We start from the raw sequence: 19,678 nt of genomic DNA, 5'->3' as shown, positions 1-19,678 counted from the left end.
ACTCGCTGCGCTCGTCAACCATCGGAAGACAGTTACAAACACAGTTGACTCGCTGCGCTCGTCAACTGTGTTTGTCGATGTCTGTGTGTGTGCGTGTGTGTTGTTGAGTGTCGGTGTGTGTGTGTGTGTGCTGTTGAGTGTCGGTGTGTGTGCGTGAGTGTGTTGGATGCCGAGGGTTGACGAGCTGCGCTCGTCAACTTTGTCGAGGGTTGACGAGCTGCGCTCGTCAACTTTGTCGAGAGTTGACGAGCTGCGCTCGTCAACTTGTCGTCTTCTGCGTTGCAAAAGCAATAGCCCCTTACGCCTAGAATAGGCGCTCGGGCCTAATTAAAGCCGCAAGCGGCGTTGTAGGCCCTCGCCGGCCGACAGGCCGTTGAGCTGACCCGCCGACGCACGCCGCTTTTGTCCTGAGTGCTTCGCAAGTGTTTAGATTTGAGCTGCATTAGTAGCTCACAGTTTAGTCAAATCGTTATTTGGATTATCTGCCATCAGGAGTTTCAATCCAATATGGCCGCCTTCCTGTGTGTCTGGGGGCGTGGCCACAATACATTTTTTTTTTGCCCTGACATGACGCACGTCTGTACCGAATTTCGTGGCTGTCCGACAAAGTTGGCGTCGGACCCCTCCCCATAGGAGGGGTTGCCATCGCCATGGCAACAGCGTAAAAACAACATGGTTACGATTGTGTTTTTTGATCGGGACCACACGAGGGACTTTTCTGGTAAGTTTCAATCATTTCTGGCAAAGTATTTTTTTAATTCCCATTCAATTTTTGTTATCGTTCTCTAGGGGGCGCTGTAAGGCTGATTGTCAAAGTTTCCCTAGTGTCCAGGTAGGAAGGGTCAATAAGTGTTTAATGTCTGGTTTGGATTGGAGTGTGTGTGTGCAAACGCTGACTCAGCAGTTTTTAAGTTTCAATCCAATATGGCCGCCTTCCTGTGTGTTTCGGGGCGTGGCCATAATATTATATTTTTTTTGCACCGACTTGACGCATGTGTGTACCAAATTTCGTGTCTGTCCGACAAAGTTGGCGTCGGACCCCCCATAGGCACAATGCATTGTGATTTTTGTAGGTGGCGCTAGCGCGCCACTTTTTCATGCCCAATTTCAAAACACATAAAATAATTAATTTTTCGCCGGTTCTGAGCTTGGTTCAAAGTTTGGTGAGTTTTCGAGCATGTTCAGGGGGTCAAATTGCCGTTTAAACAGCAGAACAAAGAAGAAAAAGAAAAATAAAAATAAAGAAGAATAAAGAATTTTTGCAAAAACAATATAACTTTTTTTCTGAGTGTGCGATTTCTACACAAAATACATTTTCGGAATGGTCTCGACGAGGGCTACGCGTCTGTGGGGGCACACAAACACGAGTTGACGAGCTTCGCTCGTCAACTCGTGTTTGTGTGTGTGTGTGTGTGTCTGTGTGTCTGTGTTGTTTAGTGTCGGGGTGTGTGTGTGTGTGCTGTTGAGTGTCGTGGGTGTGGGCGTGGGTGTGTTGGTCGCCCGATGGTTGACTCGCTGCGCTCGTCAACCATCGGAAGACAGTTACAAACACGAGTTGACTCGCTGCGCTCGTCAACTCGTGTTTGTGGATCTCTGTGTGTGTGCATTTGTGTTGTTTAGTGTCGGGGTGTGTGTGTGTGCTGTTGAGTGTCGGTGTGTGTGTGCGTGAGTGTGTTGGTCGTCCTCAACAGCATGGCAAAGTTGGATGCCGAGGGTTGACGAGCTGCGCTCGTCAACTTTGTCGAGGGTTGACTCGCTACGCTCGTCAACTTGTCTTCTGCGTTGCAAAAGCAATAGCCCCTTACGCCTAGAATAGGCGCTCGGGCCTAATAAAGAAGAATAAAGAATAAAGAATAAAGAATTTTTGCAAAAACAATATAACTTTTTTTCTGAGTGTGCGATTTCTACACAAAATACATTTTCGGAATGGTCTCGACGAGGGCTACGCGTCTGTGGGGGCACACAAACACGAGTTGACGAGCTTCGCTCGTCAACTCGTGTTTGTGTGTGTGTGTGTGTGTCTGTGTGTCTGTGTTGTTTAGTGTCGGGGTGTGTGTGTGTGTGCTGTTGAGTGTCGTGGGTGTGGGCGTGGGTGTGTTGGTCGCCCGATGGTTGACTCGCTGCGCTCGTCAACCATCGGAAGACAGCTACAAACACGAGTTGACTCGCTGCGCTCGTCAACTCGTGTTTGTGGATCTCTGTGTGTGTGCATTTGTGTTGTTTAGTGTCGGTGTGTGTGTGTGCTGTTGAGTGTCGTGGGTGTGGGCGTGGGTGTGTTGGTCGCCCGATGGTTGACTCGCTGCGCTCGTCAACCATCGGAAGACAGTTACAAACACAGTTGACTCGCTGCGCTCGTCAACTGTGTTTGTCGATGTCTGTGTGTGTGCGTGTGTGTTGTTGAGTGTCGGTGTGTGTGTGTGTGTGCTGTTGAGTGTCGGTGTGTGTGTGCGTGAGTGTGTTGGATGCCGAGGGTTGACGAGCTGCGCTCGTCAACTTTGTCGAGGGTTGACGAGCTGCGCTCGTCAACTTTGTCGAGAGTTGACGAGCTGCGCTCGTCAACTTGTCGTCTTCTGCGTTGCAAAAGCAATAGCCCCTTACGCCTAGAATAGGCGCTCGGGCCTAATAAAGAATTTTTGCAAAAACAATATAACTTTTTTTCTGAGTGTGCGATTTCTACACAAAATACGTTTTTGGAATGGTCTCGACGAGGGCTACGCGCCTGTGGGGGCACACAAACACGAGTTGACGAGCTTCGCTCGTCAACTCGTGTTTGTGTGTGTCTGTGTGTGTCTGTGTGTCTGTGTTGTTCAGTGTCGGGGTGTGTGTGCGTGTGCTGTTGAGTGTCGTGGGTGTGGGCGTGGGTGTGTTGGTCGCCCGATGGTTGACTCGCTGCGCTCGTCAACCATCGGAAGATGGCTGCGCTCGTCAACTCGTGTTTGTGGATCTCTGTGTGTGTGCGTTTGTGTTGTTTAGTGTCGGTGTGTGTGTGTGCTGTTGAGTGTCGGTGTGTGTGTGCGTGAGTGTGTTGGATGCCGAGGGTTGACGAGCTGTGCTCGTCAACTTTGTCGAGGGTTGACGAGCTGCGCTCGTCAACTTTGTCGAGAGTTGACGAGCTGCGCTCGTCAACTTGTCATCTTCTGCGTTGCAAAAGCAATAGCCCCTTACGCCTAGAATAGGCGCTCGGGCCTAATTACGCCTAGAATAGGCGCTCGGGCCTAATAAAGAAGATTAAAGAAGAATAAAGAATAAAGAATAAAGAATTTTTGCAAAAACAATATAACTTTTTTTCTGAGTGTGCGATTTCTACACAAAATACATTTTCGGAATGGTCTCGACGAGGGCTACGCGTCTGTGGGGGCACACAAACACGAGTTGACGAGCTTCGCTCGTCAACTCGTGTTTGTGTGTGTGTGTGTGTGTCTGTGTGTCTGTGTTGTTTAGTGTCGGGGTGTGTGTGTGTGTGCTGTTGAGTGTCGTGGGTGTGGGCGTGGGTGTGTTGGTCGCCCGATGGTTGACTCGCTGCGCTCGTCAACCATCGGAAGACAGTTACAAACACAGTTGACTCGCTGCGCTCGTCAACTGTGTTTGTCGATGTCTGTGTGTGTGCGTGTGTGTTGTTGAGTGTCGGTGTGTGTGTGTGTGTGCTGTTGAGTGTCGGTGTGTGTGTGCGTGAGTGTGTTGGATGCCGAGGGTTGACGAGCTGCGCTCGTCAACTTTGTCGAGGGTTGACGAGCTGCGCTCGTCAACTTTGTCGAGAGTTGACGAGCTGCGCTCGTCAACTTGTCGTCTTCTGCGTTGCAAAAGCAATAGCCCCTTACGCCTAGAATAGGCGCTCGGGCCTAATTAAAGCCGCAAGCGGCGTTGTAGGCCCTCGCCGGCCGACAGGCCGTTGAGCTGACCCGCCGACGCACGCCGCTTTTGTCCTGAGTGCTTCGCAAGTGTTTAGATTTGAGCTGCATTAGTAGCTCACAGTTTAGTCAAATCGTTATTTGGATTATCTGCCATCAGGAGTTTCAATCCAATATGGCCGCCTTCCTGTGTGTCTGGGGGCGTGGCCACAATACATTTTTTTTTTGCCCTGACATGACGCACGTCTGTACCGAATTTCGTGGCTGTCCGACAAAGTTGGCGTCGGACCCCTCCCCATAGGAGGGGTTGCCATCGCCATGGCAACAGCGTAAAAACAACATGGTTACGATTGTGTTTTTTGATCGGGACCACACGAGGGACTTTTCTGGTAAGTTTCAATCATTTCTGGCAAAGTATTTTTTTAATTCCCATTCAATTTTTGTTATCGTTCTCTAGGGGGCGCTGTAAGGCTGATTGTCAAAGTTTCCCTAGTGTCCAGGTAGGAAGGGTCAATAAGTGTTTAATGTCTGGTTTGGATTGGAGTGTGTGTGTGCAAACGCTGACTCAGCAGTTTTTAAGTTTCAATCCAATATGGCCGCCTTCCTGTGTGTTTCGGGGCGTGGCCATAATATTATATTTTTTTTGCACCGACTTGACGCATGTGTGTACCAAATTTCGTGTCTGTCCGACAAAGTTGGCGTCGGACCCCCCATAGGCACAATGCATTGTGATTTTTGTAGGTGGCGCTAGCGCGCCACTTTTTCATGCCCAATTTCAAAACACATAAAATAATTAATTTTTCGCCGGTTCTGAGCTTGGTTCAAAGTTTGGTGAGTTTTCGAGCATGTTCAGGGGGTCAAATTGCCGTTTAAACAGCAGAACAAAGAAGAAAAAGAAAAAGAAAAATAAAGAAGAATAAAGAATTTTTGCAAAAACAATATAACTTTTTTTCTGAGTGTGCGATTTCTACACAAAATACATTTTCGGAATGGTCTCGACGAGGGCTACGCGTCTGTGGGGGCACACAAACACGAGTTGACGAGCTTCGCTCGTCAACTCGTGTTTGTGTGTGTGTGTGTGTGTCTGTGTGTCTGTGTTGTTTAGTGTCGGGGTGTGTGTGTGTGTGCTGTTGAGTGTCGTGGGTGTGGGCGTGGGTGTGTTGGTCGCCCGATGGTTGACTCGCTGCGCTCGTCAACCATCGGAAGACAGCTACAAACACGAGTTGACTCGCTGCGCTCGTCAACTCGTGTTTGTGGATCTCTGTGTGTGTGCATTTGTGTTGTTTAGTGTCGGTGTGTGTGTGTGCTGTTGAGTGTCGTGGGTGTGGGCGTGGGTGTGTTGGTCGCCCGATGGTTGACTCGCTGCGCTCGTCAACCATCGGAAGACAGTTACAAACACAGTTGACTCGCTGCGCTCGTCAACTGTGTTTGTCGATGTCTGTGTGTGTGCGTGTGTGTTGTTGAGTGTCGGTGTGTGTGTGTGTGTGCTGTTGAGTGTCGGTGTGTGTGTGCGTGAGTGTGTTGGATGCCGAGGGTTGACGAGCTGCGCTCGTCAACTTTGTCGAGGGTTGACGAGCTGCGCTCGTCAACTTTGTCGAGAGTTGACGAGCTGCGCTCGTCAACTTGTCGTCTTCTGCGTTGCAAAAGCAATAGCCCCTTACGCCTAGAATAGGCGCTCGGGCCTAATAAAGAAGAATAAAGAATTTTTGCAAAAACAATATAACTTTTTTTCTGAGTATGCGATTTTTACACAAAATACATTTTCGGAATGGTCTCGACGAAGGCCACGCGTCTGTGGGGGCACACAAACACGAGTTGACGAGCTTCGCTCGTCAACTCGTGTTTGTGTGTGTGTGTGTGTGTCTGTGTGTCTGTGTTGTTCAGTGTCGGGGTGTGTGTGTGTGTGCTGTTGAGTGTCGTGGGTGTGGGCGTGGGTGTGTTGGTCGCCCGATGGTTGACTCGCTGCGCTCGTCAACCATCGGAAGACAGTTACAAACACAGTTGACTCGCTGCGCTCGTCAACTGTGTTTGTCGATGTCTGTGTGTGTGCGTGTGTGTTGTTGAGTGTCGGTGTGTGTGTGTGCTGTTGAGTGTCGGTGTGTGTGTGCGTGAGTGTGTTGGATGCCGAGGGTTGACGAGCTGCGCTCGTCAACTTTGTCGAGGGTTGACGAGCTGCGCTCGTCAACTTTGTCGAGAGTTGACGAGCTGCGCTCGTCAACTTGTCGTCTTCTGCGTTGCAAAAGCAATAGCCCCTTACGCCTAGAATAGGCGCTCGGGCCTAATAAAGAATAAAGAATTTTTGCAAAAACAATATAACTTTTTTTCTGAGTGTGCGATTTCTACACAAAATACATTTTCGGAATGGTCTCGACGAGGGCTACGCGTCTGTGGGGGCACACAAACACGAGTTGACGAGCTTCGCTCGTCAACTCGTGTTTGTGTGTGTGTCTGTGTGTCTGTGTGTCTGTGTGTCTGTGTTGTTTAGTGTCGGGGTGTGTGTGTGTGTGCTGTTGAGTGTCGTGGGTGTGGGCGTGGGTGTGTTGGTCGCCCGATGGTTGACTCGCTGCGCTCGTCAACCATCGGAAGACAGCTACAAACACGAGTTGACTCGCTGCGCTCGTCAACTCGTGTTTGTGGATCTCTGTGTGTGTGCATTTGTGTTGTTTAGTGTCGGTGTGTGTGTGTGCTGTTGAGTGTCGTGGGTGTGGGCGTGGGTGTGTTGGTCGCCCGATGGTTGACTCGCTGCGCTCGTCAACCATCGGAAGACAGTTACAAACACAGTTGACTCGCTGCGCTCGTCAACTGTGTTTGTCGATGTCTGTGTGTGTGCGTGTGTGTTGTTGAGTGTCGGTGTGTGTGTGTGTGTGCTGTTGAGTGTCGGTGTGTGTGTGCGTGAGTGTGTTGGATGCCGAGGGTTGACGAGCTGCGCTCGTCAACTTTGTCGAGGGTTGACGAGCTGCGCTCGTCAACTTTGTCGAGAGTTGACGAGCTGCGCTCGTCAACTTGTCGTCTTCTGCGTTGCAAAAGCAATAGCCCCTTACGCCTAGAATAGGCGCTCGGGCCTAAAAACCCCATCAAAATCAGTCTACATTTGGATCACAATTGTTCAAGAAAAACATTTTGCATGTTAAGAATGTGCACATTTTTGTTTTCGCTTAATTGTCTCTCAAATAGTGAGATCCACATCTGCTCCCAAGGTCGCAAACATTTCCAAGAAGCTTCTGTGCAATTGAAGCTAATTCCTATATGCCTATTAACATGTTCACAATTAGAATACTAGCATGCAGCATATAAAATGCTTATCAATGCCAAGGTCTTAATTTAGCCCCTGAGCACATCTGATGCTAATCTAAGCATCCGTTAATCGGGTGACGGAGGGTTCAGGGGAATGTTACAGCTGACACTGGGATTTCAGTTCAAGCAAATATTCATGGGACACTTAGGGATGGGTCATTTGGACTGCAGATGAAGTGAGACAGGAAGCCCCTCGGAATATAATGTTTGCAGATGACATTGTGATCTGCAGGGAGAGCAGGAAGCATGCAGGTAGAAGAGAATCTAGAGAAGAGAGGAATGAAGAAGAGAAGGTCACAGTGGGACCGGTGAAGTTACAAGGAATAGACATAAAGAAGGCCGAGGACTTCAGGTACCTCGGGTCAACAGAGCAGAGTGATGGAGAGAATGTAGAAAAGAGGTGAAGAATCGTCTGCAGGCAGGCTGGAACAGGTGGAGGAAAGTATCAGGTGTGCTCTGTGACAGGAGAGTGTCAGCAAGGATGAAGGGAAAGGTCTACAAGACAGTGGTGAGGACAGCCATGATGGACGGCTTGGAGACAGTGGCTCTACGGAAAAGACAGGAAGCGGAGCTAGAAGTGGAAAAGATGAAGATGCTGAGGTTCTCCTTGGGAGTGACCAGGTTGGATTAGAAATGAGACAATAAGAAGGACAGTGAAGGTTAGACGTTTTGGAGACAAGGTCAGAGAGACCAGACTTCGATGGATTGGACATGTCCAGAGGAGAGACAGGGACTATATCGGTAGAAGGATGCTGAGAATGGACATGTTCAGAGGAGAGACAGGGACTATATCGGTAGAAGGATGTTGAGAATGGACATGTTCAGAGGAGAGACAGGGATTATATCGGTAGAAGGATGCTGAGGATGGACATGTTCAGAGGAGAGACAGGGACTATATCGGTAGAAGGATGTTGAGAATGGACATGTTCAGAGGAGAGACAGGGATTATATCGGTAGAAGGATGCTGAGGATGGAACTGCCAGGGAACAGGGCTAGAGGTCGACCCAGGAGAAGATACATGGACGTAGTGAGGGAGGACATGAGAGTGGCTGGTGTTGGGAGGACGATGCAAAGGACAGGGTGAAGCGACCCCTCACGGGACAAGCCGAAAGTACAGTAGTCATTTGGACTACAGAATAGGAAAAAAAAAAAAAAAAAAAAAAAAAATGGACTACAGAATAGAAGCCATGAAAATACACCCAAAATCCAGCCTGCTGAGGTTGTTGGACAAATTCTAATTCTGATATGCTGGCGATGCATTCGGGGTGTAACCTGCCTCTCGCCCATCACAAACTGGGATAGGCTCCAGCAATTCTAATTACTCGGGGAAACGTTCACCAAAGACCACACATGCAGGCGCTTCTTCCTCCCGGCAGCTCGACACTGGCCTGTGACCGTTACAGCAGCCATTCGCTGTGTCAGGAGATGAGAGCTCTTTAATCCCACATTACAGAGGCTTAGCCGAGCCTTCTCATTAGCACTGATGTTAGCACATGTATGCTCTGATTTAAAACTTCAGGGCCAGTGTCAAGGTGAGCCACAACCCTGTGGGCCAATCAAATGTTCTAGTTCTCGGTGGCTGGTTCCTTCAAAATAAATCCTGAAAAAATAACAGACTTCCACCAGCTCACAGATTACCGGCCCCAGAGGAGAGTGAGGAAATACGTTAGGTATTATTATTATTATTATTATGACAGTAAAATAATAAAATTAATAAATGAATGATCCAAGACCAAAAAGGAAAAGTTCACAATAAAAGAATGTCTGAGGTAACATCAAGACAATAAATGTGATTGTGTGTAAATAATGTGGAGCCTGAAGTCAGCGTGACCCAGAAAGTGTGTGATAGAAAGTAATTCAATCATATCTGACTGAAACTGTAAAAAAAAGGAAGTGTAATACAAAGTGCTGTGAAGAATGAGTGTGTAGGACACTCGCATTCACCATCACTTTTATGATGTCTCAACATATAGACAGGGAGACTGATACTTAGATTAACAAGAAGGCGTTTAACCTCTATAGGCTGCGTATTCAGCTGCGCTCCACAGAGGAGACGCCATGAATTTAATCTTTCGATTGCAGCGATGGAGGGACTCGATGAACTGCAAAGAAATGTCCACTCTTCTTTATACGTCTTTATTTTTAATCTTTCAGTTCATTCTTCCCTTCACATTCTCTGCACCCTGTTCTCCATTTCCATCCCATTGTATTGTCTCCCCTCTCCTCACCATGTGCTCCCACTTCTCATCTCATCTCGGTACATTATCTTTCTCTCGTGTCATTCTTTGCATCGCCTCGCTTTTTTAATCGTTTTCCTTTTCACTGAAGACAACATTTAGATTTCACAGAAAATTGTAGAATGACTCTCAGTCTCAGTTGACTAAATACCTCTGCCAAAACCAAACTGCTCTACATGTCTGTTGATGTGAGCAGGAACCTCTGCCTCAGCTTTCTGCAGAGACTGGTGGAAATTAGATTTAGCATAATTTAGGAAAATGGTGAAAATGACTCACCGTGCAACGCAAAGAAAGCGAGAAGTGGATTTGCCCTTACTTGCCCCACACTTTAATGTTTTCTTTCCTGGCCCTTGCCCCATCCTTCCAGTTTCATGGAAATTGGTCAAACAAACAAGCTGACAAAAATATGTCTGTTCATCTTTTTCATGCATTTGGTTGCGCTGATTCAGCTCATCAGCTCATTCGATGTCTTATCCAATGGATTTATTTAAATATCAGGAGGTAAAACATTGGGTTCTATCATTTCAACCATTCTGGACTGGATGTTGACCATTTCACTCAGTCAGTGGAGGAGAAAATAAGTGGACTAAGTTTTTATTCAGTCTATTTGGAACCACTTTGTGAGCACATTATCCCATCAGTGCGGGAGAGGAACGGTGACATATACTACAGATCTATTGGGCTTCAGTGTAGTCCAAGAGATTCCCTCAACCACCAGAGAAATATATATCTTCCAATGCTCTGCACCAGCTGTCCATCACCTGGTGTCGCATCTTTGAGTTGTTGTTCTTTTGATTTGTGTTTGAATTCTTGCTCATCCCACTGGATTGTTCTGTTTCCATTAAAGATCAAGAATGATACATGATTGCCAGTGATAAATGCACCTTGTCCTGTCACTGTGTGGATCTCACATTACCTTAATTATCTTAATTGAGTTGTTTGGCCTGAGACGAAGGGTCAGACAGGACAGGATGGGTTATGCTTGACAAACAGTCCTTCTGACATGCTGTCTGAACTGATCAGAAATCAGTGTTGATAGCTGGAATGGGACACACTTAAGGGGATTTCCATATATGTATTTAACATTAGACTCCCCCACCTCTTCATCTACTGGCAGCTGAAGATATTGTGCAGGGAAACCGAGAGAGAGAGGGATGTTCATCTCCGGTAAATCCCAGCTGAACGTTGATTGTGGTGTAATCTCTCCAGTTTAATGCAGACCCTGTGGGTTTTGTTTCTCGGGCACTTGGTTCGTGCTTTGTCCTTATTTGTAAGAAGAAGGGTGATACAGCTAATACAGACCAGAGGTGTTGGCGTGTAAGGGAGAAAAGTTGACTCTTCAAAAAGTGCGATGAATTGTTTCAGACAGTCTCTCCTGGAAGACATTTGTCCAGCTGCACTCCTTTCTTCACACGAAAAGTGTCAGATGGTTACAGCAATAACGAGCACTAGAGGGAGATGGAATGAGCTCGGCACCAATGCTCCTTTATCAGTTTAAGGACGTCACGGAGAGGTTTTCACGGAAGTTTCCCATCCAACATCAGAATGGAGCTTTGGCCATAAAACAGCTATCGTGGCACACGTTAGCAGTATGTGTCTTTGACTTTAAAATGACAGGAAAAGACATGGAAGCAACGACATGTCAAGCTTAGAAACGTACCTGCAGGATTTTGCACCTCTCTGAGTCGCAGTCGATGTCCTCGCAGGGATGGAACATGCCCAGTGTGACGCAGTTCAACAGGATCACCAGCATGGACGCTCGCTCGAACCATGTGGAGAGCATTAGTTAAGGCATATGACAAAAAGGAAACAACAAGCTTCAAAGGCTAGCAGCAGCAGACATTTCTCCTGGCTCCTCTGAAAAAAGTGATGCACTTTTATCATTTGAGCTTCATTCATGATCAAACAAAGCTTCTGAAAGGAAACAAAATGGTATGGGGAGAGGGAAAAGCCACCTGCCTGTGTTCTGAGTGGCTGTCATTGTTCTTATACCACCCTGTAGATCACAGACGTGTTTGTAAGGCGTGCTGGAAAACAAACCACCGGTCAGGCCTTTTAACGAGATCGGATTAGAGCAGAGGGGGATGCTGGGAGAAAGGGGGGGAGACCGGAGCATCCTGTTTTAGACAGACTGAATGCTGTAATATCGAGATGATTAACGGATGGATTTTATTGACTGGACGTCAACGTGTGTATTCCTAATGTGGCTGGGTTGAGCTCCGGCGACACTGATCGATTAGGAAACACGTTAGGCTTATATAGCTTTAATTACCGGTAACCCACACAACGCAACGGACAGACACACATTCATTTTAGATCGATGGTGCATCATCTCTTCAGCTCTCTCTGTGTGTGTGTGTGTGTGTGTAGGTGTAGACGTCTGCACCAGGCTTCGAGGACAAACGACCTGTCTGCATTTAATTCCATTAACCGCCACTCGCTCATTCATCCCACTGACCCAAAATGCCAGTGCTGCCCCACAGCAGGAGCACATGGGGAAAAACGAGTGAGGGAAGAACAACAAGAGTGAGATGTGGGATTCCAGCCTGTCCTCCTCCAGTTTGGTGAAAAGATGTCGCCACCGGCGGAAGAACATTGAGATTATTATGAGAGACAGAGAATCTCAAAGACCGCAGTTCCATATTTGTACAATAGTCTGAAGTTACCGCCAAGCTACGATATGAATCTTTACTTCGATAATTTATCACATCTCCTGTGTATTAGATTAGACTCCACGGAGGAGTGGAGGAGCTCCATCAATATTTTTCTTCTGCTTATCAAGGGTTGTGATGCATCAGGCTACACAGGTTATTCCAGACATCGGTTTCCCCAGCAACGGGGGGATCAGCAAGGTTCCGAAGACACCTTCAGTGGTTCATCCCCCTTCCAGTTACAGAAGCATGGAAAACCTCCCAGGAGGCTTCTTAACTGGACGTTTAGACCACCTCAACTTTCCATGACTCTTCTCCAAGCCTCCTCAATATATCCAAACTCCACCCTATTTCCAAGGCTGAGCTCCGCCTCCCTATGGCGGAAGTTCATTTCAACCCTAGAGAAAAGGTCATCGTCCATTAGATCTACTCATGTGATAAACAGGAGCATTCCATCATCATTTTCTGAATGATAATGGAGACATAACACCCAGACTATTTTAAATACCGGTATATCAAAATATGCCCTGCGATGAACTGGCGGCTTGTCCAGGGTGTACCCTGCCTCTCGCCCATTGACTGCTGGGATTGGCTCCAGCTTGGCCCGTGACCCGATAGCGGAATAAGCGGTGAGAAAATGAAATATCAAAATATGCTTCCCTTTAAAAAAAACGTTGGTCTGAGTCATATTAGCACAGAGAATCTATTAATTCCAATGAAAATGCTCTGTATCAAAGTAAAACCAAATAGAAAGGTTAGTTTCACTTGTGAAAACTCCTAACACACAAATTAGCATCATAAACATGGACTGATGGATGGAAATTATAAATGGAACGAGCTGTTGCCATATATATATATATATATACCGTATTTTCCGGATTATAAGTCGCGGTTTTTTTCATAGTTTGGTCGGGGGTGCGACTTATAAATCGGAGCGACTTATATATGCTTTTTTTACAAAATCTGTGAGCGCAGAGACAGTAGCCTACACATTTCTATAATAGGTGTTACAGGGAACTCTGTGACCCGTCAGAATCTGTCGCGGTTTCTGGAGGTTCATAGTTATCTGTCACACCTGTTATCTAAAAACACCAAATAGAAGGGCTGATTGAAAATGTCGCCGAAAAGAAAGTCATATTCCGCGGCTTACAAGCTTCAGATAGTGAAATATGGAGCCGAAAACGGCAATCGAGCAGCAGAAAGAAAGTTTGGAGTGAGCGAAAAACTTGTAAGGGACTGGCGAAAAGCGGAGGTTATGCTTACTGAAATGAAGAAAACAAAGAAAGCTAATCGCGGGCGACAAGCTAGGTGGCCACAGTTGGAGGAACGAGTTCACGCATGGGTGCTTGAACAACGTGCTTCTGGGAGAGGTTTGTCAACGGTGCAGTTGCGTCTCCGCGCCCAAGTGGTTGCCAGGGAGGTGAATATAAACGGCTTTGCGGGAGGACCTTCTTGGTGTTACCGCTTCATGCAGCGCAAACGCCTCTCTATCAGAGCTAGGACGACACTGTCCCAAAAACTGCCAGCGGACTTCCAAGCCAAGGTTGACAGTTTCCGCGCGTTCATTGAAAAGCATGTAAGTGATCACAACGTGATACCGGATCATATTATTAACATGGACGAGGTCCCCCTCACTTTTGACATCCTCATGGGCCGAAGTGTTGCAGAGAAAGGGCAAAAAAGTGTGAATATCGTTACAACTGGTCATGAGAGATCACACTTCACAGTGTTGCTGGCATGTTGTGGAGACGGATCAAAACTGCCACCGATGGTCATTTTCAAACGAAAAACCATGCCAAAAATCCAATCCTCCTCAGTTGAAATCGCCGTGAACGAGAAAGGGTGGATTGATCAAGAAATGATGAACTTGTGGCTTACAAAGTGCTATAATAAGCGACCGGATGGCTTCTTTAGAGCACGCAAAGCTCTGCTTGTGATGGATAGCATGAGAGCGCACATCACACCACAGTTAAAAAATAAATTAAAATTTTTCAACTCCATACCTGCCATCATCCCTGGAGGCTTAACCAAAATACTCCAGCCACTTGATATCTCCGTGAATAGGAGCTTTAAGTCAGTTTTGCGTAACCTGTGGGAGCAGTGGATGACGGATGGAGAGCACAGCTTCACGGCAACCGGGAGAATGCGCCATGCAACTTTCCTGGAAGTCATTGAATGGATCGACAAAGCATGGGCTTCAGTGACAACCGCAACCATCCTGTCGGGATTCAGAAAGGCTGGAATAATTGGAACTGCAACTGACGACGAGTCTGATGTAAGCGACGTAGAAGAGGAAGCGGCGTCTTGTCTACCTGCCGAGTTGGGGGAGTTGTTCAAAAGTGACACCGAGGATGAAGATTTCCTTGGATTTCGTGATTCGGAATAAAACCTGATATTTTGGTAAACGTGTTAGCATGTTCTTTGTGCTATATGTTGTTTGGTGTTGGATTTTATCAAATAAATTTTCCCCAAAAATGCGACTTATCCTCCAGTGCGACCTATATATGGTTTTTTCTTCTTAATTATGCATTTTTTGGCTGGTGCGACCTACAATCCGGAGCGACGTATAATCCAAAAAATACGGTATATATGTTTTTTTTTTTTCAAAGATTAGGCCAGGAAAAAAGTATTTCCGAAAAAGCCTCTATCAGGTCTCAGTAGTGTTGAATCCCCAAACCCTATGGAAGTATTACATTAACTCGGTCTCTTGCATGTATGATTATGTTTTTGGATTATTATACCATTCAAAACCTCACAAACTTTCAGATTATACCTCGCAGGACAAAATGCAAACTGGCTCTGAATAAATCATGGGAGATTAATCGTGTGCTACAGAATAATCTGATCTGAACGTAATTCCTGGGCAACAATGAGACAATGTTGAGCAAGGATACTGAATAACTCATGTAGGCGGGAGGGCAAGTTGAGTCTGCGACCACAAGGAACCTCGGTGGTTTAAGCTAATGATGGCTATATCTGGACGAGTATGTTGCACAACAAAGGATGCACAGAAAGTTCTTTTTGTCCAAAGGGACACAATTAAAAAGATCAGTGAGATTGGGATCATTAAACAGGACCCAAAAGCTGAGACGCTCGGGCCTCGAGTTTGAGAGAGGTGGCGCAGAAAGTTTTAGGAAGACAAATTCTTGTTGACACACAGCATGTAGCGGCGAAATAACGTGGCGAGGATGCTGTATAAAAATAATTAGCTGCTCAGGCCGACTGTGTCAGCAGCTCTTATCTACCTTCAAAGGGGCCAATCACTGAGCCAGTTTAGAGAGGCACTGAGATCCACACCAATTGTGTTATTTATTTGACACAACAAAAAACACAATCCCCTTTAATGCATAGTTTTTACGTATAAACAACACCCGTACAGAAATGAATGAAACTTAACAGCTCACTAATGAACCTTTGTTTTCCTCTGAGCTCTGACTCGACTAGTATAATAAACCGATTTGATCATTTGAATTACGCCCTTAAAATAATTCAATAGAAGTTCTGGTATCAACATTGCAGAAAACAGCATTGTCAGGCTTCACGGACTAAATTGGTCTCTTCATTATTTACATCAGCAAAGAAAACCCTTTGATTTTGCACTGAAAATGCATTCAGAGCTTTTACATTCTGTCTGTTCCTAAATAGAACCAAAATCGGTCCTTGTTAAGAAAATGCGCTCCGTCAGCAAAAGAAAGTAGAAACAAACCGGCCGCAGGAAGGAGAAGAGACGGCACACACTCTTCCACTGCACAAGGGAACGCAGCGTGTTCTGCTGTTGAGGTGCAGCCGATGTAAAACGACTGTGGCAGATTGATCATCTGTGAGCAAAGCGCTCCGAAGGACATTTGGATTTGGAGCTATTGCCTTCTCTTAAAACAATCTGAGAAGAAAGAAAGTCATAATCTGAATACTATTAAACAGAGAGGTAGATAAATTATACATCAGGTAAGGAATAAGAACCCTCCCCTTTATTAGCGTTTTGGTCCACGGTGTGTTGATTTAAAGTCAGAATCATATCCAACACCTTGGCCAAAGTTCTGGGCACTCCCCTCAGGACACTGATAAAAAACATCTAAAACATCTAGGAGAAGAAAACAATCCTGAACGCCAAGAACTCTCTGCACAGATTACACGATGCTGGGCGGATGCGTTTGCACTCAGTATCCTGTGAAACTTTACCAAAGACAGGCACGACCGTGAGCTGTGAAAGTAAAAGGCCATAAATGGAGTGCGGCTGAGCAAAGCAGCCATTTTGCCACTGTGGTAATCAATAGGCAGGTTTATGCTGATTATTGGAGGGTAGATAATTAAACAGACTAACGGAGATACCCACAGAGATAAAACGTTAAACATGCAGTGAAATGAAAGTGATCTTCAGATGCTGCAAGAATGTCAAAGGAAGTTGATGAGGAACAGCATAACTATCAAAAGGAACATTGATGGTCCAATTTTAAATAATTAGTTAATCAATATTTTATTACAACTGGCCAATCTGAATGTGGCTAAAGAGGCAAATAGTTCTTTGGTTGAAGTAAAAAAGAAAACTGCACTCCAGCAAGGCTGCAGGCAGACTGACATCTACCTGCTCACCGATGCTCACCTGGACAAGCTGGAGACTGCTGTGAAAGTCACCATCACACTTCAGCACCATCACCCTGGATCTACTTGGGGAGGAGCTAACAATAATGCTGGTGGATGTCCCCCTCCTGTCCTGGATTGTGCGCGATGTGACTGGCAGACCACAGTATGCACGTTTACATCACTGTGTGTCAGAGTGATGAAGAACACCAGACAGCAGAGTGCAAAAACGAAGCTAAAGACATTCTCAAAAAAGCAAAAAAAAAAGTATAATTAGAGAAACAGATCAAGAACGCACAGACCTACAGACAAACATGAGTGTTGTACCATGAAACGTACGTCCTCCCGACCGCCTGTGGGCTCACAATGCGCAGGTTTCATTGGTGCACTTCAGAAACTGTCAAATGATCACGCATTTGCAAGCGTATGAAATGTATTGTTTATTGGCGTTCTTACAAGTACCGGTAAATAAAGGGTGGGTTCATTAACAGAAAGACAGATGACAAGTCTCAGGAATCAGACGTAGCAAAGCATTAAATATGAATAATCGCAATAATTGCATCAATAACTCTTCTTGTCTTCCTCTGCCCCCCCTCCCAGCTGGTGGGCTATAATTAAACAATAAGGAGAGTGTTCTGCCTTCAGTGTTAACTTGCACACACACACACCTTCATGCTGTCAGCATATAAACTAGCGGTGACGCCCAGAGGGATGGATTAAATCAGAGGAAAAACATGCAAGGATATGCGTCGTCAATAGTCTGAAAGCAGGAAGCCTGCACCACACAACAAGAGACAAACTCATCGACGGCTGACAAAGCATTCCAGTGTGCTCTCGTGGGATTGTTTCAGCTGTCCTGACACCTGAACGCACACACACACATAAATTCCCTTTCTTGTTGCCTAACGAAGGAAAACAAAGATGCAAGTCTTCTGTCCTGTCCTGAATCACTCGTTCACTCTGTTTCTGTCCACTAATAATCTGACAGCAGACACAAGGCAGCATAACGAAGAAGTCTGTGTACGGGGATGTATTGTTCTCATGAGGAGGAAGGAGAAATGAGGAGGACACTTTTAAAACAAAGTCTCAACTCGTCTCTTCAAGCTTTCCTTTTTGTCATGAGAGAAACGGAGCGGATCCTGCAGCAAGAGAGAGAGGATGTGCACACTCAGTCTAAGGGCGATCGATAAAGACATCCCTTCCTGAAGTGATATTATTAATGGTATTTCATACAGGAACTGGTTTTGCATCCATCTCCACACACCTCACAGCCTTGGTTCATCGCATGATGCAGCACCGAGTCCTCGCGAGTGACAGCTGCTTAAGCTTACTGCATCAGTTTGTTTGTTCATCGAGGCTCCCTGCATCAGCAGATGGCGTCCACAACTCCATGAATCACATCACGTCAACCCAAAGCTCATTTCTTTGACAGCTTTATTGATTCACCAGAATTATCTTTTAATCATATTGAGTCCTCACCGTGTCTCCATGTCATAGAGCTTCACGGTTTTTCAACAATTCCTCAATGCCCTCCCCCCCCCCCCCAAAAAAAAGAAAATGCACAAGCTTGTTAAATTCAAAACAGTAGCCAAGACTCTGCTTGATGCAACCTGATGAAATTCTGCCTCACAACTCTCAAATAATGGACAAAACAAGGACTCATACGGAATACAAAGGCTGCTGAGGGGATGTGAAAAAAAAAACCTCTGAAGTTGGAATGAGGCTGAGCAAACCAGCAAATCTACAATGACCTGCAGGTAAGTGCAGAAGGATGGAACAGCAGGGCCGATTGAGCAAGAGACATACATTATGATGTAGACAAAGAGATGAAGGTGTGTTGAGAAATGTGGTCTTTTGAGAAATTGTTTACTGGTAATATTACGTGAGGAAGACTAGGAGAAAGGTATACGGAAGGAAGATGTGACAATTTAAGAAAATGCATACCCTTTGCTTCTCTTCAGAAGACAAACTTTACAAAGCACAGAAATGATGGCTGGAGATGTGCAATGCATAAAAGAAAGGGTTAAAAGAAAGTTCCAAGTCTAAAATCAGCCGAGCTGCTCCTCTCAAAGCCTCAAAGCTTTTTTTTTCTCTTTCTGATCACTTTGTTCTCCCTCTCTTTTCACTGCTCTGTCTGTACCGTCTCGCTCGTTTTACTGTCTGGCAGGAGAATGACGATTGCTGAACATGTTAGAATAAAATAAAAAATGCAGGAGAGAACTGAAAGAGGACTATGCATGAAATATTAAGAGTGACTTCTGCAGCCCTTTGTAATACGTGACCTGCCGCTGTCAACTCGCTCAACGGTGTGTACACTCCCATGTCTCCATGTATATGTGGGAATGTGAGCTAGTATACCTATATTATTGATTATAGCTGACAAATTAATAAAAAAATAATAATGAATGAATGATTCGTTTATTTAACAGGGACAGCGCACATTAATAAACATTTCTGTCAATGTGCCAGAATTAGCCAAAAGGCTATTTTTCATCTGTTGTCCCTGGACAGAAATTCCATGGCCCCAAAATATAAATACATATGAAATAAAATTAATAAAAATACAGATATACAATAACCACATAATTAAAAACTATATCAACTAAAACAATTTCAAGTAACAGTAAAACTTAATGTCTATTAACTAAAATTTTATAAAGCAACTAAAATCATAAAAACAGGTGACAGTAAAAAACAACAAATTAAACAGCAGTTTCTCTCAGTGACGACACAACTGTGTGCTAATGAGCCATTCCTTAAGGTGAAATTTAAATGCATTACAGCTCTCAAGATTTCTGACGATAACTGGGATAGAATTCCACTCATGTGCAGCTTTAAAGGAAAAGGCAGATTGACCAAATTTGCTTTTCCTGAGTGGGATAACGCAGTCCCCTCTTGCAGTACCTCTAGAAACTCGATGTGTGGCAGTTCTTACATCCACAAACTGTCCGAGCGGAGGAGATGTTAAACCATTAATAATTTTGTACATCAGACATGAATTTATATATTTAATCAAATTTTCCCAGTTTAACAATTTGTATTTATTTAATATTGGGCAGTGATGAAAATA

General features: G+C 45.5%; 1 protein-coding gene across 1 annotated transcript in view; it reads right to left on the bottom strand.

Moving 5' to 3' along the window:
- Positions 1 to 19,678, bottom strand: part of LOC137914942 (voltage-dependent T-type calcium channel subunit alpha-1G-like) — a 138,041-nt gene that overhangs the window by 67,201 nt on the left and 51,162 nt on the right. The window contains exon 2 of the mRNA XM_068758429.1: positions 11,040 to 11,151. Coding sequence (XP_068614530.1) covers positions 11,040 to 11,151 — 112 coding nt within the window. The remainder of the gene's footprint in view (positions 1 to 11,039; positions 11,152 to 19,678) is intronic.

The sequence above is a fragment of the Brachionichthys hirsutus genome, unplaced genomic scaffold (assembly GCF_040956055.1).
Source record: "Brachionichthys hirsutus isolate HB-005 unplaced genomic scaffold, CSIRO-AGI_Bhir_v1 contig_883, whole genome shotgun sequence".
In the NCBI taxonomy this organism is placed as follows: domain Eukaryota; kingdom Metazoa; phylum Chordata; class Actinopteri; order Lophiiformes; family Brachionichthyidae; genus Brachionichthys; species Brachionichthys hirsutus.
Note: the sequence above shows the minus strand (reverse complement) of the source record. Positions and strands in the feature narration are given on the sequence as shown.